At 33.3% G+C, this 24,558-nt stretch overlaps 1 protein-coding gene across 1 annotated transcript in view; it reads left to right on the forward strand.

Moving 5' to 3' along the window:
- PCDH17 (protocadherin 17) overlaps positions 1 to 24,558 on the forward strand; it is a 99,743-nt gene that overhangs the window by 20,031 nt on the left and 55,154 nt on the right. Inside the window, exons 2-3 of the mRNA XM_059995585.1 lie at positions 14,501 to 14,559; positions 14,693 to 14,865. Of these exons, the coding sequence (XP_059851568.1) occupies positions 14,501 to 14,559; positions 14,693 to 14,865 (232 nt within the window). The remainder of the gene's footprint in view (positions 1 to 14,500; positions 14,560 to 14,692; positions 14,866 to 24,558) is intronic.

Here is a 24,558-nt window from a genome sequence, read left to right on the forward strand (position 1 = left end):
ATACACTTGTGGACTGAAGATAAAGTTGAATTTAAAAAGTTATAATTGCTTATAATTTAGAACTCAGAGTTAGCTATTGCTAACTTTTTTGGTTCAGTCCACAATCCCTTCTCTAATTTTGAAATCTAAAGGACTCAGGCCTGAACAGATTTAAGGCTATTTTAAATTTTTATTTATTCCACTTAGTGTTAATATCAATATTTATTTTACCGGAGAAATATTAATATGTTTAATTTTGAGGTGTTATACCAGTCGCCGCTGGGATGAGTAATACGTGACATACACCCACGCAAACACACACATAACTAGATTTTTACAATAAGTGGCATATACTACACAACATTGTAGCCAACTATATTTCAATTTTAAAAAGTGGTACATACAGGGCTTCCCTGGTGGCACAGTGGTTGGGAGTCCGCCTGCCGATGCAGGGTGCGCAGGTTCGTGCCCCAGTCCGGGAAGATCCTGCGTGCCGCGGAGCGGCTGGGCCCGTGAGCCATGGCCGCTGAGCCTTCGCGTCCGGAGCCTGTGCTCCGCAACGGGAGAGGCCACAACAGTGAGAGGCCCGTGTACCGCAAAAAAAAAATAAAGTGGTACATACAAAACATAATATATTAAAGCTGCTTTTTCCTCAAAATTATATAAATGTAGCATAGATATCTTTATTTGTCGATGATGTAGTTTCATATAAATGGTGGAATTCTTGGCCAATTAATGGATATCTTATAGTTCATATAATTCATCCATCTCTGACTGACGGATTTTTTACACTGAGATTCTGTTCCCAATGACTTGGTTTTAAAAAAAACAAAACAAAACTTGCTTTTCAGTTCAGAGCAAGTTGCTTAACTTCTTTTTTCTGTTTTCTTATTAGGTGTAATAATATTTGTTACTCATAGGGCTGTCATAAGTGTCAAGAATGAAATATGATTGTGCCTATAAATAATATTGATGATGCTAAATTCTGAAGAAATATTAACATATTATTATTTTCTTTAACAACAAAAAACAAAATATTCTGGAGCAGTTAAACTTTAGGGTGCTGATATGTAGACATATTCCCTGTAAAAACAAAATTTCAGTTGGCCTCAACGTTAGCATTTGTACAAGAGTATAGTTTTATCCCAGATTACTTATGCTTATAAAAAAGTAATTTTCCTGGAATGCAAATGTATTTTACTGTACATTTCTATTTTGACTTCTTGGAACCAGAAGTGATCACTTTTGTTTTACTGTTAAATAGACATTTTAAAATGTGACTGATTTTTGATAGACTATCTTGTGAAAATTAATTTTTAGATGTCTAAACATTTTCCGGTACGCGGGCCTCTCACTGTTGTGGCCTCTCCCGTTGTGGAGCACAGGCTCCGGATGCGCAGGCTCAGCGGCCATGGCCCACGGGCCCAGCCGCTCCGCGGCATGTGGGATCCTCTGAGACCGGGTCACGAACCCGTATCCTCGGCATCGGCAGGCGGACTCTCAACCACTGCGCCACTAGGGAAGCCCCTAAACGTTCTTAAACTACGAAAGTTAACTCTGAAGTTGTAAGATAGGTTTAAGTCTTCCTTAAGAACTGTGCATTTTATGCAGGGAGATCCTGCAGAAAGAAAAACTCACAGTAGGTAGAAACTGAAGAGAATTTTCCACAAAAGAACCGTTTTAGGGCAATGAATACTAGAAAGTTAGAGACATTTGACAGCTCCTGATTTCATTTACACTTCTTTTCATGTGAGAAAATTGAAGCACAGAAATGTTACCGCAGCTTGCCAGGAATAGAGAACTAATGTCATCTGACTCAGAGTTTAGGGATTTTACTCCTACACCAGTTGGGATATCATATTTGACATTCATTTCTATTGAGGTATCTATAGATTATGGGAACATCTTATAGCATGAAAATTGCTGCAATAAAGTAATACAACTTAGTCCCTAGACTGCAGGTCAATTTAGAAGAAAATTATTTAAGGCTTCCACATAGGAAGTGTCAAAAACTCTGCTGGAGCCTATGTACAACATGTTGTCACAGGGTCTTTCAAATGGGAAACCAGCAGTAGTGTCAAGAGGTTCTGTAGTTGTTCCTATAGTATTTTCATTTGTAGTGAAAATACTTCCAAATTTTGGAGACTCCAGAAGCAGCCCTGGATTCTCAGATTTGATCACAGAACTGGTTTTGATTCTTTTATTCTAATCAAAATTGTCCAGTAGATGTCATTGCTTTTATTTGTGTTTAATTCAGAGCTGCCCAGTTATAGGAATAAAGCTATTCAAGGGGCTGTGACCTGGTATTAGAACTCTGTAGGGAGTGTTGATTAACAAGCATGATTAGAATGAAAATAATCTGTAAAACACAACAGACAATGATAAATAGAATAAAATAGAAAGCAAAGGACAATACACACAAAAGCAAGATGAATCATATAGTACTTGCAGGTTTTTTATTTGAAAGAGTGCAAAATGTTGAGTCAAAGTAACTCGTTCATATTACTTACTCATATTGGAACCTCCGGCTAGCCTTGCATGAATTCCACAGGCCTCAGCTTCTCCATACATAAAATAGAAATAATTATAATGGCCCCATCCAGTGAGGCTGAAAGGAAATAATACATTTGGAAGAGTTGAAATACTGTGACGACATCAACCTCTAAAATATGTAAGGAAGCGCAGCAGAGTTCTCAGAACTGAAGAGTTCTTTTCTCTGGGAATGAATTAGTTACTCTTATTCTAAGTGCACTCTAGAGGAACCTGTAATACAATTCAGGAAACTTCATGCATCTGAGTGCATTTTGTTTTAGGTGTTCCCATGATGGTACTGTTTCCGCAGTTTTAAGTTGTTTGGAATTGAATATAAACATGCTATAAATCACCTAAAACCTAAATCACTTAAAAATATAAATCATTTTTCAATCAGGTACCTTCCAAGTGCATACTCTGTGAGGAAGTCTGTGTCCTTCAGAGGATGAAAATGACGTGTTTTTTCCTAAACCATGACCTAATTAAGCCTAGTGCATATGTAAAAATGCCTCATTACTATTTTATCTACAGGAGTGAGTAGAGTGAAAAAATATTAATTATATGGTTAGGAAGTGAGACTTCGTCTTTCTAAGTCAGGAGCCTGCAATTTTTTTTTTTTTTTTTAATGAAGGGCCAGATAGTATATATTTTAAAGTTCGGGGATTGTACGGTCTCTGTCACAACTACTCAACTTTGCTATTGAAGCATGAAAGCAACCATAGACAACATATAAATGAAAGGGCATGGCTGAGTTCCAATAAAACTTTATTTTCAAATACAGAGAATGAGCCCCTTAGCCAGCCAGGATTCACCAACCAATTTTGTAAGTCATTACTAACTGTTAATAATATTTCTTAATTTTTTTTTATTTGAGTGTTTGCTAAAAAACTGCACTATGTAGACTTTAAATAGTTTCTAACAAAATCAAAATGGTTATCTGTTATTTCAAAACCAGTTATTGGAGGAATGCAGGCTTATTGTCTCATGAAGTGATTCTCTAGATAACATTGCTTCTTTCACTAGAGGAGAAAAATTCTTAGAATTAAAGTCTTCAAGCAAAGAAAGAGCTGGGGATTCTTGAATTAGGTATTAAGTGACAGTCTGATAAAGAGTAGAGATATTTCATTTCATTTTATGCTAATGTTTAAAAATATGCTAACATTAGTAAAGACACTTAACTTTATTTTAATTTCAGGTATGAACGTCAACCTGAAATAGCTATTTCCACTGAATCATGCATTTTAAATGTGATACTTATATTTCAGAGGGAAAATGAAAAATATTCTAGTAATCTAATACTTACAAATTTGATTAATAATTAATTTTTTCTCAAATTTAGGAATTTCTTTTTCTTTTTAATATTCATTTCTGAGGACAAGTCTTCCAAATTCCTTGTATGTTATCTCCTAAATTTTCATAACTGTGCTTTCAAATTACTCTTGTTTTTAAGACAGAAATTCAAATCTAAAGGGTTATTTTTTTAATTTATAATTTTATATAATTTTTATGTTTTGGAAGGGGTTAGTAAGTTATCTTTGAAACTCATGCAAAAGGTTGGGGACTCAAAATTCACCCAAAGTATATACTAGTTATTGTAAAATATATTGGCTGTTTATCTGGTTGGCTGAATCTTTACTTATAAAGAGTTAAAAATTCTCTATGCTTATCAAGATTTAGAGGAAGGAAAACATTAGAAAGCTGCTGATTTATTCAATTTCACCTTGAATTCCTCCTATTTTTTCTCCTATTAAGAATTGGAATGCACCTGGACAGTTGATGACTTGAAAGGCTGATGCAAAATCAGATAAGAAACAGATCTTGTTGATCACTCTTTGTTGCATTTGCAAAATGTAATCATTTTTTAAATAATAATTGACTATCTTCTGATCAACAATTTAATATTTTGAGCAGCAAGACTGGTGAATTGTGTTTACCAAAATCATTGCATTTATAAAGTTTTTAATTTTAGTGTATTGTGAAAAAATAAACTGATGAAATGGATAGCAAGCATACAGTTTGATTTACTTTTAAATTAGTTATTTGTCTTTTAGGAATTTCACATGATGATCGACTGAATGTAATACCTTAAATTTGCACTTTAAAAGTGAGTGTTCAGAAATGCCTATTTTGGCAATTGATAATATATGACTATAATTATTGTAATTATACAATTAAGCCTACTGTATGCATTAGTACATTTGATAATAAATGGCCATTATTACCTTTTTATGTTATTGACCAAAGGAAAAATCTAGTCATTAGAGTTAAATATAATATTAAGCATATTAAAATAATTTAATGTGAAAGTATAAAAGGAAAGGTAGAGTGCATAAAGAGCCATTTTGTTATTAGGGGTATAGTAGTACTATTTTGCTTAGTATGTAACAATAATTTTTAAGATCATTTCAAGGCAATTCACATTAATTTCTCATTAACTTATTTTTGAAAATATTGGTATGGATCATTATATTTCTCAGAGAGGCAGTATATCAACTGACTTGTCCTGGCAGTCTCTGGCAAGTGTTATTGTTCTACAATGAATTGGGTATATGACAAGCACTCCTATGAAAGTCAGCTGTAGTTTCTCTGCTTAAAAAAAATGTGGACAGTAATAGTATTGTGTCTCCTAGGGCAATTGAGAAGAATGAATAATAAATATCAATAATACCACTTTGTAGATCCTAATGTAGGACAGCATACTCCAAATCTCCAAGTACAGTATAGACACAGTTATACCATTTACATGTATTTAGATTCAGTGAGGTATAGTGTCAAGGCATGCCCATATTAGCTAAGTGAATTGGACTAAAGCTGGCTTAAATCTAAATAATTCAATTTTTAAAAATTTCCATATGCTTAGTAGCAAGTTTCTTAAAATTAATAAAATAAGATTTTAAGGAAATATATTTTGCAGAAAGGAGCATTCAAAAGAATGTGTCACTAATTTGTCTCCCTCTTTTTTCACTCTTTCTCTTCATATATGGAGTATTCCAGAAATTCAGGCTTGTAATGAATTTTTATTGGCAATGTATAATTTTTGAGTTGTTAGTCTTAGAGGCCCAACTGCAGAGAACGTAGTTTCAGATATTCCCTCCAGGGGGAAAATTCTTCTGCATTCTTAATAGAGATGGGAAAAGAATATGATAGGAGGAAAGCAGAGGAGAGTTTCCTAAGACTAAATGTCTGGCAAAGAGTTAGCAAGAAAACAGAAAACAACTCCAAACTTCCCCCGCCACTTGGAAGGAAAAGGGAGGACTGAATATTGGTTAGAGTTGAGATGGAGAGGCTTACCACCTTGAAGAAAATGGATTAATTAAGGATGTTGAAATTAACAATCTTCTAGTAAGTTTGGATTCTTTTCCTAAAATATCTGCTCATGGCATAATGTGCTGCTGTTGCTAGTGGGAAAGTACTGCTAGCATTCAGTGGTGCCTCGGTGGCCTCTGGGCTCCACCCTTCAGCAAATATATAAAAAGAATGTGCAGCATTCTCTATTTTGTATGCTTTTATAGATAACAAATAGCTCTCATCTTACCTTTTGCGTACTTAGATTTTCTTCTTTCTTGTCAAAGATGATTTTCTTTAAGATTCACAGATTACATAATTAAATTCTGGCACACCAGTTATTACTGAACTTATCAGTGCCATTTATAAAAGGGTTAACATTTGCAAGAGGTTTTCAGATACAGCCACATCACTTTAAAAATGCATCTAAGTCATCCTAATTGGGCAGTAGACTTGCAATTCTCATTTAACAGGATATGGGTGTTCTTGTCCTCCCATTTTTAACTTAATGTCAGTTTTTGCTAAATGTGGTAAGAATTTCTCACTTTTTTTCTTATACCTTTAGTACATAAGTGTGGACCACACTATATTTGTATAAAATGTATTATTTTGAAAATCACTGATAAATACAGTTATTGCCATACCTCATGCATTATAGAAATTTCAGAGCTATAGGTGCTGTCAGATAATTTTATAAGCGGTGGCTTAAAGTGCTGTTGGCTACTTCAGCAATGTGGAAAGAACCACACCATATATTCTGTTGAAGGCAGAGCTATCAGAAGCAATGTTGGTATGAAAAAGCTTAAAGTGAATTATTCACCTCTTAACACTCCTTTGTGTTCAGAGTGCTGCAAAGAGAATACTGTTATCAATGGGAAAAGCAGTGCCTTTGAATTAAGGGAAAAGTTCAACTTGTTTCGTTTTGTTTTCAACCCAGTGGCATCAATATATGCAATCAATCTTCTCTCCCTAATTCAAAGGAATTTTCAAAATTTCACTCCCCTGTTCCTCTGGATTAGGAAAACACTGATCATCTAAGTATAACTGAAGCTATAATGATGTGATTCAACACCATGACTACACATCCAACCCAAAATTAGTCTGTGAGAAGTTTTATCTTAATGATGACTTCAAAGAGTCAAATATACACTTTCATTTTTCTTCAATAATTCCAATTCTAGATCAATACCTCTAGAATGAAAGCTTTCTTCGTATTTGTATTGCAACCTCTGGGAGAGCCTTTTTGTATTTGACATATCTGTCTGCTCTCTTATATATTACAAAATTATAAAAAGGATGTGTACTCAAATATATAAAGCTTATACAGATAAACATAAAGTAGAAATTTAATATTAAATATATAATTGTTGAGACAGATGCTTCTAGAACTTGGTGCAAAATGCTACATCTTTTGCCCCTCATTGTCTAATCTGTTGTCAGTCTTATTCATTGTAATTTTTTTTTTTCGGTATGTAGGCCTCTCACAGTTGTGGCCTCTCCCACTGCAGAGCACAGGCTCGGGACGTGCAGGCTCAGCGACCATGGCTCACGGGCCCAGCCGCTCCGCAGCATGTGGGATCTTCCTAGACCGGGGCACGAACCCGTGTCCCCTGCATCGGCAGGCGGACTCTCAACCACTGTGCCACCAGGGAAGCCCTTATTCATTGTATTTTTAATTTCAAATATTATAGTTTTCACTTTTGGAAGTTTCATTTTGCGTCTTTTGGGCCATCTATTTCTCACCTTTAGGCCCAAGATTGGGATACTGCAAGGGAGGTTCCTGGGGCTCAAAATTTGAGGCACTTACTCTCAGGGTCATGCTTTTACATTCCTGATCATATTTTCAAAATTCTAATAGATTTTAAGGTCCTTATTGGTTAATTCTGTCATATTTTTCATGCCTGGGTCTGTTTTTATTGATTGATGGGTTTTATTGATTGATGGGCTATAACCTAGGTATGGGTTATGTTTTCCTGGTTTACTTCATGCCTTGTAATTCTTGATAGAATATCAGATACTGTGAATTTTACGTTGGTGGATACTAGATTTTTTATATTGTGCATGATTTGAACTAAATGTGTGTTTGTGGAATGAATTTACCTGCTGAGTCTCTGTCCCAAAGGTCTCCTCTTTGGTAAAGAAACAGATGTAGAAAAGCAAAATAATATCAAGAATGCCAGCAGTTTATAAACTACTGTCTTCTGTGTTTACACAACAATGATTCTGGAAATGCCAGAGATGTTTGGTTTGTCAAAATTGTTCTCTCCATAGGAAATTTCCTGACTGTCTCATGACTCTATAATGGGAAATATAAAATAATTCTGTTAAATAGAACCGAGGTATTGTGCATGTATTTTTCACAGTTATTGCACTAACCACAGATTGAATTCTAGAAACATTTACTTAAACAGTATCTGTGATGGTGAAAAATAACTATAGAATCCAGTTTCCTAATGCTCACAATACTTTTCTCTGTTCCTTTTGCAGGGATATGATCATTACAGTGCTGCTTATAAGATTAAAAAATAATTTAAAAGTGGGAATTCCCTGGTGGTCCAGTGGTTAGGATTCTGTGCTTCTACTGCAGGGGTCCTGGGGTTTGATCCCTGGTTGGGGAACTAAGATCCTGCAAGCTGTGTGGTGCAGACAAAAATTAAAAAAATAAAAAAGTAAAAAATTTAAAAGTTATAATAGGAATGGTATTTTATAACTAAGGAATTTTCATATATTATCTCATATAAAACCACACAACTTAAATAGTATTATCCTAATTTTACCATCAAAGTTGTAAAATTATTTTGACTATTCTGTATACGCTTTGGTGCATCTTAGATGCTAATAATTTCATATTCAATGTCTTTAGTCTTTACAAGGATATTCTATTCACTTACTTACAAACGTAGAATCAATTTCATGAGGTATTCTCCAAATTAAAAAACTCACCATTTCTAAGGATGGTTCCTAGTTCTTCATGATATAGCCATATTTTTTCATGCATTGAAAGAAAAAGCTACTTCTTTGCAATAAATGCAGTCTGAAATCTTTATTTAAAGTATCTATTTTATGTCTGGGTAAATGAGAACTGCACGCAAGGAAAACATCTTTGAAAAAATATGAAAATTGAGCTAAATAATTCATATTTAAGACGACTGTCTTATAGAGTGTTGCTTGGGTTTGTTAGTGTGGCTAAATAGAGGTTTATATCTCAAATCCATTTGTAGTCTGTCCAAATGAATATGGGATTTCTAAATAGTGTTTTGAAAGTTGGCTCTGTATAATTTTAAAAGACAAAGTTCAGAAATACTCTTTATTGAGACTAATGAAAGAATTTGTAGTTTTATAATCCTCTGTGAGACAGAAAAAATCCTCAGTGTATATGAGATGTATATGATCACCTTATATGTATGTTTGGAATTAATTTTTATTAGCATCCAATAAAATGAACCTTTTTTGGAATGTAGAATTCTGTGTTTTTTGTTTTTTGTGATTTTTTTCATATATAGCTTCATGAAACTAATACCACAACCAGGACAGTTCTATCACCGTAAAAAGCTTCCTCATGCTATATCTCTATAGTCAACCTTAACTCCTGGCATCTACTGATCTATTCTTTGTTGTAATAGTTTTTGCTTTTTTGAGAAATCTTATAAATGGAATCATACACTGTGCAACTTTTTTGAGACTGGCTCCTTTCACTCAACATAATGCTTCTGAGATTCATCCAAGTTGTTGCCTCAGTAGTTCATTATTTTATTGTTAAATAGTTTTTCACTGTGTGTATGTACCACAGTCTATCTGTTCACCTATTGAAAGATATCTGGGATGATTCCAGTTTTGGCAAAGAGAGCTCTTGAAATACTCATGTACAGATCTCTGTGTGATCATAGTCTTCATTTATTTAAGGTAAATACCAAATTATTGGGTTAATTTTGGTCTTTTTTTTTCCCTATGAATGATACTTTTGGTATCATGTCTAAGACCTCTGCCTAACATTAGGTCACATAGATTTTCTGCAGGGTTTTCTTATAAACTTTTATAGGTTTATGTTTTTCATTTAGATCTATGGTCAATTTCAAATTTTTATGTTTTTGTTTTGTTTTGTTTTTACAAAGTGTTCATTTTTGCTGAATTGCCAAGGTTCATTTCTATTGAATTGCCTTCTGCAACTTTGTCAAAAATTAGTTGGCCGGATTTCTGTGAGCTTCTGAACAGTCTCTCCTGTTCCATTGATCTATGTGTCTTTTCCATTGACAATACTACACTGTCTTGATTTATGTAGCTTCATAGTAATACTTTAAATAGGGTAGTGTGATTCCTTCAAATTTAATCTTCTTTTTCAAAATTATTTTGGCTATTACAGTTCTTTCTGTTTTAAGTTCTAGAGTCCTCTTGTCTATAGCTATAGAAAATCATGCAGTGAATATGAATGGAATTATGTTACATGTATAGATTATTTGAGGAACATTGATGTCTTTACCATGTTGAATTTTTCAATCCATAAACGTGATAAACCTCTCCATTTATTTAGGCCTTCTTTGATTTATTCCATCAGTTTCTGTAATGTTCAGTATACAGATTCTGTACTTATTTTTAAAAATTATCTATTTGCTTATGTATTTGACTCTTAGGGACATATTATAAATGTATTGCTTTGGATATTTAAGTTTCCAACTAGTTCATTGCTAGTATATAGAAATATGATTGATTTTTGTGTGGTGACCTTGGACATGGCAACATTGCTTAACTTATTTACTCATTCTGAGAAGTTTTATTTGTTTGTTTTTGTTTGTCTTGATTCTTTCTTATTTTCTGTTTGAATAATACTATTATCTGAGAATACAATAGCATTGTGAAACATTTTTTTCCTCCTTTTCTAATTTGTATGTCCTTCACTTGTTTTTCTTGCCTTATTGAACATATTAGGAATTTCAGTGCAGTGGTGAATAGAAGTGGTGAAAGCTTTCAGTCTTTCAAGTGTGATGCTAGTTATACTCTTTTTTGATAGATGCTCTTTATGCAGTTGAAGAAGTGTCCTTCTATTCCTATTTGCTGAGAATTTTTATCATTAATAGATATTGAGTTTTGTCAAATGCTGGATATATTTTTAAACGTTCCATTTTTACTATTCTAAGAGTAAAAAATATCTATTTTGACTCTTTTTGCTATCCATTTTCAGATCAACTTCTCTAGATACATGTAAGTGGTCATGTCAAATTAATCTACTTCCACAAATAAAGCTTTCCCAATTTCAGGCAATGTGGTTCAGCTTCAGTAGGTTCTTTCTTTTGGTCTTTTTCAGAGACACTCGTTTTTAAAATCACGATTTTTTTTAGAGTCCTAATAGATGAGCAAGTAGTAGAAGATGGCACATCTTAGGAATAGTTTATTATTGACTACTGCTGATAAAAATTATGATTTCAAGTATCATTTATAAATTTACTACAATTTGCTGAGTACTAGAAGAGAAGTGCATAAAGGTAAATAATCAAAGAAACCATTCATATCATACAGACTTTTCCACTGTGTGTTTGTTTACTTGATTACTTGTTTATTTGTTTATGTTTTCTGAACAAAAGAAAGAATATCTAAATTTTTATCTTCATCCAAAAAATAACAAAAAAATCAAATTAGGAGGGCCATTCAGTTTTATAAGTTAGTTCATATTTAAGTGATCATTATGAGCAAATGATCATTTAAAAAAAACAGCAAAATATTTGTCTTTTTATTTCTGAGTGAAATAGATTAAAATGATAATCATATCCTACAGTTTATTTCAAAGTGTCTGCTTTAGAACTTTTTTGTAACTAGCCATCTATTCCAGGGATCCATTTTTTTAAATAATAAACAAATGATATGTTTTAAAAATAAAAGTTAATAGTTCCTGTGTTCAAGTTGTGTTTGAAGGGAAAACATTCTAATTTTATCCTTGTATGGAAAAGGATAAAATTTTCAAAAGTTATATTTTAATTACTCATATGAATATTTTAATTACTCTGCTGAGACCTAAAAATCTACAAGTGTCTGACCTCAAATTTTACTTTCTTTCTAGACTTAATGGTTAAGAATTATAAACGTACAAGATAGAATTTGACTTTTAGAATACAGTGTTGGAAAATAGCTGAAAGCCCTTATATTTCTAAATTAAATGATGCTGTAATACATTTAGCTTTTTTGTCTATTTTCTGTTTGTTTTTCTATGTAAATACTGTTATTTTATTTCAGATTATTTGAAATGAGTTTTCAGACATCCTTGGAGCCTGGATAATGAAAATGTTATTTTCTATATTAAAACTAGTGTGTTTTTTATAGTGAATTAGTCATATGTTTATTAAAGGCCAAATGACTATTTCATTATGGTAATTATAAACAGACACAGCCTCTCACATTCCTACCTATTTTAATGAATGAATGCTGGCAGACATTATTAATAAACTCCTGATACTCTGCTACTGATTAAGTTGCAGACTTCTAAAATTGTACTTTGTGAAATTCTATAATAATAAACCAACTTTCTTTAGCCTGTTTTTACCACCCTCCACCCTCATTTCTCCTCCTTTGTATATCCTTTTGTTTTTCTCTTCCTCCTCTCTTTCTATTTTTCCCTTGCCTTTCTCCCTGCCTTTCTTTCCTTTCCAAAATTCTTCTTTTTTAACTTCCTATTGTTTTTCTTCTTTCATCAGAACAATATTTGGTAGCATTACCATCACCCAGTGCTCATCAAACACGCTGATACATACATAGAAACATTCATAGACACGTGTGCACACATACTCACATATAATTTAAAACAGCTCTTCACTCAATAGGAACTTAAAGTATCTTATTTTATAAGAACTGCCCAGAACTTTGATATTATGCAAAAAATTTTAGATACTGTCCCTATTAGAACAAGGGAAGAAAAGTTTTCCCAGTCAGTCTCCCTGTGTCTAACTGAATAGGGATCCACATCCTATGAGGTCCCACCTAAAATCACAAGATTACTTATAATAGCCCTTATATTTTCTAACTAGAGTTTACACTTTCACTTTACATTTTACTTGCTCCTTAATACCCCGGATTCTGTTTTTCTGAAGTGTTCTAAGATACTCAGGCTTAGCTTTTAACTGACAGCAATAATGATGCATGTTTTTGACCAATTCAAAAAATGAGCTAGATGATTTTAAGTTTAAATGTGGAGTTTCTAAGTAATTTTAGTTTTTAAAATTGGCAAAACTCTTTTGCAAACATTTCTGCTCTTGGTGTTGGTTTCCACTATTACTTTTACTAGAACATAAAGTTATCCTTAAAGATAGATAGTTTGTTATGGAAACAATTAAGGTGCTTCACAGAATCTGGAAATTAGTAAAAACATGTTAATAAAAAATGTCTGCTACCAATTACTAGTTAAAGTGGATTAGAAATGAGAAATTAATCTACCTTGTTTACCTTCATCTTTGCATTTATTTTGACAAAGGTCATTTGAACAACAGCAAGAAAAGATTATAGATTAAGAAATTTGTGAGGATTTTTCCTGTCCCCCAACTTCTAAAAGACAGTGAAACTTAGATAGTAGTTTAAGCTATTACTGTTAACATGTTTTTTCCAATAATAGTTTAAAAAGCCAAATAATTTAAATTATTACATGGGATTAAAAAAAGAGTCCTGTTAGTTTAAATTAGCCTTATTTATAAGGAAAAATACATACTGCTCTACATTAAACCTTACCTTGGTCCCTCTGCTTCATGAATTGTACGCTCCTGTGTCACTGATACTTGCATGCTGGATGATCTTGTAGGAACCCATAGCTGCTTCAGAGCACAATGGTGTGACATGAAGTGAGGCAGAAAACAGGAGAACCTTTGTTGCTGAGTCAGCTGCAAGAAGAAGTAACGTGTATGAATGTACAGTATAGGGAAACCTATGAAAGATCTACTCTCTTTTTCGCAAAAGACTCTGTTCTACGGTACAAGGAGAATTCAGTTCTATTTGGCAGACATCCACGTCAGTTTGGAAGCAGCAAAAACAAACACAAAAACAAGCCTCGTTTCTCAGTGTCTTTACTCCCACTGCTTTAAGTAACATTTTAATTCTTACTTTTATTTTACTTTGTTTTTAATAACCAGGAAGTAACAGCCCTTTCCCTTGTATTGAGTACAATTTCCATAGTAAGGATGCAGATAAGGATGCACTATAGAGATGAGTCCGACCATAGGTGCCATGCCTGTATTTGTTACTGGTAAAATTTGAAGGAAAGGTTTTATATCCCTTAATTGAGGAGTGGGTGACTTTAAATGATGTTATATCAAGAAGGGCAAAGAATCCCAGCAGATGATGTAATTATGCTTAAAAATGAGTATTATTAAATAATTCATGCTTTTAATATGGAGAAATTAGGTCATTTTTCCACTCCTCCCACAAATATTCAATCTTAATATCTAAGTAATGAAACAACACAGACAGTGTTATCCATCCTGGTACTAACAGAGAATGCCAGTTATGACAGGCTCATTGTTTACTTTAACAGGTAATTTGTGGACCGGAATCATTTAATTGTTCTGAGTACATAATTACATGTCAGCAATTTCCAATTTAATTAAAATGTACAAATTTGAAGATTAAGGGAATTTTTGAATTATTAATCATTTTTCCACTAGGAAGTCTTGTTGCTCTGCAGGAGATTTGTCCAGTGTACAACTATACGTATTTTTTTCCTTCTCTTTCGCAGACAGACAATTTTCCCGCAGAGCCCAATTACATGGGCAGCAGGCAGCAGTTTGTTCAAAGGTAAGGCCTATTAAATAACTTTCTCAGCTTCCCCATTTGCATTCATGTCAAAATTGCTTTGCTAGAGATTACACTTCAGATTCAAACTCGTAGAGACAACACTTTCTCTTCTTTTTCTTTATATGTATTTCAGTAGCTCCACGTTTAAGGACCCAGAAAGAGCCAGCCTGAGAGACAGTGGGCACGGGGACAGTGATCAGGCTGACAGTGACCAAGACACTAACAAAGGCTCCTGCTGTGACATGTCTGTTAGGGAGGCACTCAAGATGAAAACTACTTCAACTAAAAGCCAACCACTTGAACAAGGTGAGTGAAGTCTTCCAATGCTTACAAAGTGTAAAGCTTAAGCAATCATTATAAACCTCATAGTACTAGAGTTGTAGTTTATCACCTTGGAATGGACCATTGACGATATAGCAAAAGGAACAGCAAGTTCTGAGGTTGCCCCAGACAGAAAGCAATTATTCAATACCTCAGTAACCACAGAAAAAGGAAGGCCATGGATTTTGGTCTGTAATCTTCTTAAGATGAGAACTTGCCCAAAGTCACTAGATTGTACTTATCTTTATGAACATTTTCCAGCCTTTGCTATTTTGCATTTTATTAAAGGAAAATATAGCATATGTTAGCTAGATATGCACATTTTAATATACAGATTAAGATGAATAAATTCAACGCTTTTAGGTGAAATGAAAACTCGATTGGAATTGTATAGCTCTTATCAGTGTTGATGTATTTTTAGTGTGGATTTTAGCTTCAAGATAGTTTTTCAAGAGTCAAATAACAGCTAAGCCAGACTTCTGGCTCCTTTTGATTTATGTCTAAGTCTTCCTGGATAGCAAATAAACATGAACTTGTTTACCCTGATAGAGTTAAAAAAGAAATACTTCATAAATACATATGTTTTTTGCTAAAAGTCTATCTTCAATTTATTAGTTTGATATGCCTTTTTAAATTAATTTTGATATTTTTATTGTTTCAAACACAATAGAATATTTACTAATGATTCACCCAAAGAGAATTAAGCTAGTCTTAAGTGTGAGACTTAGATGTTGTGAATAAGCTTTTGTTATGTCCAATTATAAGAAATGAAAAGAGCTGTTGTATAAATCGAATTTCAGAATTACAAATGCATATTATATTAGTTAATATTAGTTTTCAAAATATTAATAGTATTTAAATATGTTTAATATTTATTTAAGTTTTATGAGAGACTACATTTAAGCTATATGGACATATTTATGTATTCTTCTAAGTCATTTAATGATTGGTGATTCATAAAGAGTAAATTTTTGCCTCTAGTGCAGTCAGTCCTATCACATATACATCAGCAGATAGAATGCTTTTTAATTTCTCTATTCATGTTGAAATTTGAGTTCAAACACTCACACACATACATTCAATACAGAAATAAATTCATATATATATATATACATATATATAAAAGTTTCTGCACTTATATAATTACGCTGGCTTTATTTTAAGGATAACCTCGCAAAAACCTTCTTTTCTAAGTAATAAGTGCCAGATATGTCTTAGCAACTTTTTGCATAACAATGCAATATTGTTTTAAAAATTATTTTAAACAAAAGCTATTTGAATACTTATCTAATATTCACAGTTCCTGCACACTTGAATGTTTACTTGAAGTGAGTTAAGTGGTCTTGATGGGTTTGACTATGCAATATTATAATATATGAATATTTTAGGCACATTTTAAGTAATGGGTTATTGGATCTTGATATGTGAATGCATAGCCTAACAGACTAATCTATGTGTGTGATAAAGTGATTTACAGGTAATTCACTGGCCACTATTTGTAAAGCTGCATAGAGTAAGTAAAGAGTTTGCATTTTGTCCTATCTTCATGAGAAACTTTGTTAATTAAAAAAGCCTGCTGCTCACTATTAACTTTTTAATTCCTTTCCATCCACTGACTGAGCAATGTATTTGATAGGAATGAAAAAAAGACCCCTATAAAAAAATGAAATATATGTCTGAAAATGTAGTTTATACTGAAAAGCTGTTTTTTCCTATTTTGATATCAAAAAGTAATATCATAGAAAGGTGGCTATTGTTCTTAAAAGAAAGTGTGGTTGACACATATTTTAATTAATATTACACATAAAATAATTGCTAGTCTATGAGTGAGAATGCCAATAGATATATCTCCTGTAAAACAAGTAGTTTCCACATATCCTTATTAACAAACATGAGAAAGTTATGAATCTGAAAGCCATACTTAGAAAGTAATCTCTGAATTTATAGGAAAGAGACTGACTTCTACTTTAACACATGATTTTGAAGGAGTATTTCATTGATTGATCGACAGATTTGATTCATCAATTCATTTATTTAATAAATATTATCAAATGTTTTCAATATGTAAGGAAAGTTAGATTTTTTGGGAACATCAAAAATAAATTTGACTTGAAGCCTGCCTTCAAGAAACTGTATGTAACTAGTTGAGATGGGAGACCTTTCTCTGTTTGGCTCTCTCTCTCTCTCATATCTCCTCTCTCATCTACCTTTATCTGCCATCTATCTCCCTATCCATCTCTCTGTCTACCTCCAATCTGTCTTTCTCTCTCCATCATCTAGATAATCTTTTTGTCTCCCTCCTTCCCTCTCTCTCTCTCTTTCTCTTTCTTCTATGTATTTTATGCATACATCTATCTATCTACCTATCCAGATTCAGAGGAGGAGACTAGTATTTATTGAGTTTTTCCTACTTACCATAAACTGTGCCAACTTCATTTCAACATTAACATATTTAACCTGCAAACTCTAAGATAGTTATCATTTTTATCTTACATGTAAGAAAACTGAGCTTATGGGAAATTTATTAACCTGCCAAGCAGGTTGGAATTTTATCTTAGGTCCAGATATGCCCGTAATTTGTGTCTTTTCTGTACAACTTTATCCCCAAATGGGAGAATTAGCTCAAATATATTTTCTGATTCATTGCTATGACTAGATATCAAATAAACATTGAAGGATAAGTTAAAACTTAAGTTCATGTATGCGAACCTTGAGGGAAAACATCAAAATAGGTTATATTCATTGAATTATTCAGTGGTTAAAACATAATATCCTATTTAGTTTTCATTGCACTTATAGATAGGTGACTACTGTTACTCTCACATTTAATAGTTGTTAAGAAATTTTCTCAATGTTCTGTGCTATAAGTAGTGAAGTCAGCATTAGAAATAAAATAGCATGCCTTCAGGGTCTGCCCTCTTAACCAATACTTTATACTATTCACATAATGAATTGTTTACTCAGAAAAAAAAAATTAAAATGTTTGAAGAAGCAATCAGCCATTTTCTTGGTCAATGTCCTCTATTAATTTATTTGAAAAGCATCATGAGAGCCAATGCCAAATTAATTTAATGCACACCTACAAAGAATAATTTTCTTTACAGATGAAAGAAGATGACAGCCATATTCAAACAATTATCTCATGTCCAAGTTTCATATGTTAACCCTAATTTTTAATGCCTTTTAAAATACCCTAAAAAACATAAATAAATTTCCTTTAAAACAAAAGCTAAACAAAAAGAAACCTGTTTATCAGTCTTTTGCTTGTCCTAAAAATTTATAGTAGTGCCTTAATAGTTTTCAATTAAAAAATCAGTAGTATAATTATATTTTATATTTTTATTAGTTTAATTGGCTTCTTTCCCTGTTTAAATTATCTCTATTAAGAAAAATAATGTTCTATTTTAAATTAAAATATTTCTTTAAGTTAGAAATTAAAGTAAATTTAAAAAATAGTCTTCATATTTTCAATGGAAATTTCTATGCTAATAATGATTTTCCTTTGCAAATAACTTAGTCCATTTGAGATTTTATTTTATTAGCTCAATTTTTACTGTTTTTCTTCTCTTTTGTGCTGTTAGATTTTTTCCATTTGTTCTGTTCCTGATATTTGTGTATTTTTGCTATCATCAGTTTAAGCATCCCAAATATACAGCACTAGTATGTGTTGCCCATTATTTTAGAAAAAATATTTTAAAGGATTCAGTAGTTAAATGAAGGTGTGATGTACTGCACTACAGCTGAAGATAGCTTTAAGGATTTTATGTTAATAAAACCTATAATAGAAAGAAGTTGTTTTAGCTTCTCTTAGTGTGATTAAAAAAAATCTCAAAGAATGTGCTTAGTATTTTCTTTTTCTATTTGAGTTCAGTTTTGTGCTCTGCCTCTCTGTTTGTCAATTAGATTTTTCCTCATACATTCCCCATCAAATATTAAATGTAGGTAGGTAGGTTAGTGGGGAGAGAGAGAGAGAGAGAGGGAGAGAGGGAGATAATAGGTAAAACAATCCATATGTTTTGGAATGTGTATGGTGCCATAGTAGCAAATTCCTTAGAAAGGCATATATATATATATATATATATTTCTATTTAATAAGTCATTATTTATCAAAAAATGACACAGAAAATTGACCAAAATACATTTCATCTTATTCTTCTGATTTTATATTTTGGAATGACAAAAACTAATTTATATCAAGAACTAACAAAAATACATAATGTTACTTCTGTAAAGAAGAGTCACATACAGTTTTATAAAGAACAAAAGTCTTTCAAAAATTTTTGTAGGTAAATTACTCTTTATACCTCAGAATATTATTTATACTTTGACTTCTTTATTTCTATCCATCAGAAACCTTGTAGAGTATTTTGATTGTTAGCAATAAGTGTTTTGTTTTTCTTTTAAAAGACTTAATAAGCTTTCCCCAAAATTCAGTAGTCTCTGTTGATTCCCAAATAATAAATGTGCAGTCTTTATAAATGCTGACTGGCAATTTTTCTGAGCTTGTTATTGATAGCTGTGTGACTGTTCTCAATTTTCCAAGGATAATCAGTCTTCTGATAGCTTTATAATTAACTGAAACCAAGTCTTTGAATTGAACTCTGAAGCTAGTGGAGTAGCATTGTACATCGTGAGTACTCACATCCTGTGCTAGAGATTGCAGTGGATGCATCACCAGCACAGGATGCAATGCCCCGTGGGGGCCAGATGTTGGTCCCTTCCCTGGTGACTGGATTCCAGGACATTTCTGAGCCTCAGGAGTTGCTCCAATCAAATTCTTTTTCATTTCTCATCTTATTTACTTGCCTTATAATTTGTTTTATTCTCTTCAATTTTGTGCCTCCCCCGTTCTCTCTACTGCTAGAAAAATCTGACTTCTTAAATTACATTCTGGGTTCAAGACATTTCACAATGGAATCCCTGATTAAAATCTAATAAAACATAATCAATAGAAAATTGAGAATAATGGAAATGACAAATAAACTAGGTTTGCTCCAGTGAATTCAGTTTTAAAAGTAAATTGTGTTCTTAAGGGGTGCCTTCACTCTTCCCAGAGGACATTCTAGAAAACTACAAAAAATAAAGCTAAAGAATTGTTTTTTGCTGTCGTTCCTTTTTTTCTTTAAGTCAGTGTTTGAATTTTGCTTGTGGGCTCCATATTCAAAACAGGATTAGGCTAGCTGGAACGACTTTAGTATTTGTTATAGGATTTCAGAGTTTGGCAAGGCTCTGAGCCCCACTTCTTCTAATTTTCCTCCTTAATTCACTGCATAATGACTGCAATTTCACCATATTTCTAATTATGTCTGGAAAGGAAACAGTTTAATGTTTGTACAACCTATACTTTACATGAAGGAGATATTTACAAAAGCAATAGTAGGGAAATGGGAGAATGGAAGTTGAGGTCCTTGTCCACTGAAGTGAGGGTGGAGCCATACATTCAGGATTTGGGAGGAGGTTATTGAGACAGAGGGCTGGGATGCTGAACACAAACTTGACCTACCTTGCAATTTCCCCTAGAACTGACCCTGAATAGAAAAGTACTAGCATAGTACTTTTATATTCTCAAGCTTCTGTTCTGTTTTCTCTTCTGCATTATGGTTACTGCAGTCTGAATCTTCCAATCAAGCAGTGTCTTTTCCCAGGCCTACCCGTAACAGGCAACAGCAAATCCACTTCTGCGGAAGCAAGAACATGAAGGAGGTGACTGTGTCCATCCTCTCAGCAGCCATCTGGCGATCTATGAAAATCATTTTTAAAATTAATTTTGCTATAAACTTACTAATAGGAAATTTGTCTTAGGAAGGAAATGGGAAATTACTGCCATATATTGGGGGTGGGAAGGAACTTTGAATATTTAATGCCAGAGAGGAATCATTTACAAATTTTTAGAAACACTGCTGCTTTATGATTTGCATACGTGGTATTTAAGAAATTGTATTATTTGTCAAGAATTCATATTATTTTCAAGTCCTGTAAGTTTTTATTAGGCTGCATTTATCCAAGAGCAGGGTAATATCAATTTTATCACCTCCCTGTGCTATCTTTTAGGGCATTCCCAATTCATCTGGCCTTACATTTTACTAGACAAAATATTTCTCAAACTGTGATCACTTTCACTTTGCTTTTGCTTACCAGGCTTTGCAGCCGTCCCACAGTTCACCTAACTTTAAAAGTTTCAATGACATCTCTTTTCTCGTGTGCAAACATCTGCTTCCAGAATCCAGCATCTGGTATCATGAAAATAGAGAGATTTTATCACCCTCACATTTGTTGCTCATCGTAAAGCCTCTCTAACAAGTGTTGCATGATTTACTATAGACTCACTGTGATTTTGAGATTCTCTTGCTTTTAGTAAGCACAGCAATGACTTTTCCTGAAAGATTCCAATTAGGAAATGTTGGAACAGTATTTCCCAAACTTTTGACACTCATTTTGCCTTATACTTGGGACAGGGGAACCCTCCCTAGCCTTAGAATTACACACTCTCTCAAATATTCCCAAAAAAAACAGAGGATTTTACTTTTTGTGTTTTTTATAATATAAATAATGACAATTTCCTTTCATTTTTATAAATAAAATTCTATACTAATATTACATACATTTTTTATGAAAGCAGGAGTGTGTCCATAAATTCTAAAAATATAAAATAGTTATCAGCTCATCTGTTAATTAAGAACTGTAAGAAATAATGTTATTAGGTCTAAAACTTCTCCCAGCAATTTCCTGTTATTTCACTTTAATAGCATGTTTAATATTGCAGGTTCTCTATTCTTTTGAAAGACGTATTACAAAACATTAGGGTAAGAATCCTTGAAGTATAATTCCCCTATTGTGTAGATAAGAAAACAGATTAAGTGATTTCCATGGGGTCTTCAAGTTAGTGACAGAGGTAGCACTAGTTCCAGGTTTATAATTTTCTGTCTAGAGCCCTTTCCATCCTTCTGTGTAATTTCTATGACACATTAATAGAGACCTCAAAGCCTCTGAACAGGTACTTCAGATTTGTCGTCACACTTCTTTTCCTTATTAACTTGAAGATGTCAACTGCCAAGCTTCAGAACTTCATTCTTGATTCTTTCATATATATTGAATAAGTATTTCACATATTCATATATTTAATATATATTGAATAAAAGCTCCAAAAGGTCAATTAAATGTATCATTCCAGAAGTTAGATACTGACACTACTGGATTATTTGTCACTAAGCCCTAGGATGTAAATATTTCTTCAATCTGGACACAGTACCTATACCTGTGCTACCTGTGGGTACTTGATACTTTCTTAGTGTGCTGAGGAATGGTGGTGCCAAGAGAGATTTTCAGTCATTCGTTCGTTTATTCAATCACTTAAGTTTTCTTCTAATAAATGACTGTGCTTGGGATACAAAGATGCACTAAAGCACAGGCTGGGTCCTCAAGAAGCTCACACTGTATTAAATAAATTTGACATAAAAACCATGAGTTTGGTGCAGTGAGAGAGAGATATGTCCTGAGTATTAATGGAGTCAGGAGAATGGAAACCCGGCCCAGAGTTGGAGGCTCAAAGAACATTCCTGGAGAAGAACACATCTGAGCTGACTCTTCAAAAAATGTTTGGCTTACTTGGCAGAGTGAAGTTGGGAGAGGGAAGATGATGGGCACTCTCAGAAACATAGGTGAAAGGAAGCAGTGCATGGCAAGCTGCTGTTAGAGGCATGTGAGTAGGGATGTTAAGAGTGGGAATGGCAGGTAGAGACTGGGGAGGTAAGTAGAAGCCCAATGATGGGACCACTGAGAGGCAGCCCTTGGAGGTTCAGGAGGTGGCAGTTCAAACTTTCATTTTAAAGGGATGATTTTTATGACAATGTCTTGGGGGATGGGAATACAATTAGGAAGCTGGGCAAGTAATACATGGCAAGGCAAAATGAGGCCTAGAGTGGTGAAGAGGTAGTAAGAATGGAACAAAGTGAAAGATTAAAAACTTCTTTTAGTACACACCACTACTTTTATGATTCTAATGAATTGCTTAGAAAAATATCATTTGATGCCCAAGTAAATGTAATAGCACTTGAATTATTTAATGCATTTAAGTAAGCTTTTATGTAATATATACCACATATATTAAATTAACACATAAATATTTGAAACTTTTAGCATTTTCTCTAAATGACCAATGCTTATTTCTATATAGGAATCGATTTAATAAAGAAATTTACCATTCAAGAATGCTGGGGAAGAAAACAAACAAAGCCAAAAACTTCAGTTAACCAGATCTTTGAGAAAACTTTCAGAAAGCAGTAAGGTAGTATAAAACTTGCTGTGATAGACATTAGGATTGTGATTTGGATAACTGAGTTCAATTTACTAAATGGTAAAAACAGGGTGAGGTCATCATGGGGAAAACATTTGGGAAGTAAAAAGAGTTTAGATAAGTAACAGAAGAGCCAACTGAAAATTACAGTTTGGTAATGGGAGGAGAGGTGGGGGGTATAAACATAGAAGCCATTGATATGGGATCATACTTAAAGTAAACTGATGACAGGGATTATTGGGAGAAAAGAGAATAGAGTCCAGGACAGAATCCTTCAGAACACAACAGTAAGAAGTTGGAAAGGAGAAAAGTTCAACAATTGTTCAATCTGAATGAGACATAATCAGTATGTTGTGTGACAATCCAAAATCTGGAGACCAACTAGATGAAGTATTTGACTGAAGCCAAGAGTTTTTAGATTTCATTTCCAGACGACATAATTGAGAGCCAAATTAAATCAATTCATTAAATCAATCTGGACAACTCTGTTTTTATTTAAAACAAAATGATACTGAGCTTGCTTCTGTTTTATGGTTCACAAACTAGTTCTGAGGACAGTCCCAAATATGTGATCTGGCATCACTGGCATTAAATGTATGACTTCCAGAGCTCACTACTTCAAAAAAAGGAACATTTACTTGGAATCATATATTTTTTTTAAAATAAATCTATTTATTTATTTTTTATTGCATTGGGTCTTCGTTGCTGTATGCGGGCTTTCTCTAGTTGTGGTGATCAGGGGCTACTCTTTGTTGCGGTGAGCGGGCTTCTCATTGCATTGACTTCTCTTGTTGTGGAGCATGGGTTCTAGGCGTGTGGACTTCAGTAGTTGTGGCTTGTGGGCTGTAGAGCACAGGCTCAGTAGTTGTGGCACATGGGCTTAGTTACTCCGTGGCATGTGGGATCTTCCCGGACCAGGGCTTGAACCTGTGTCTCCTGCACTGGCAGGTGGATTCTTAACCACTGCACCACCAGGAAAGTTCAGCAATGTGATTTTCATTGGTGAATTGCAGTGCAAATTATTTCCTCTTATGTTAAAACTCTGTTTATGAATAAGAGAAAGAAAGGGGGAAAAAGTAGCTAAAGAAGGTGGTATTACAGATGGAAAATGCTTTAATTATTCAAGGTATCTGAGTATCAATATACTGAGGTAAATGATCCACCTAGAGGAATTACTGAAGGATTGGATGAGATAGATGTTATTCCAGTATAATGGGGATGCTAGCTTTAAAGTGAAGATAAACTTTTTCTGTAAAGGAAAGAAAGGAGAAATAAATTTGAAAAGATAAACAGTGATGTGTAGGCAAAGGGAAAATAGTTGTAGGTTCTGATCTTCTCTATAAAATGGAAAGCAAATTTCATCAATCTCATTATTTCACAAAAAA

Source organism: Delphinus delphis, chromosome 18 (assembly GCF_949987515.2).
Source record: "Delphinus delphis chromosome 18, mDelDel1.2, whole genome shotgun sequence".
In the NCBI taxonomy this organism is placed as follows: Eukaryota; Metazoa; Chordata; class Mammalia; order Artiodactyla; family Delphinidae; genus Delphinus; species Delphinus delphis.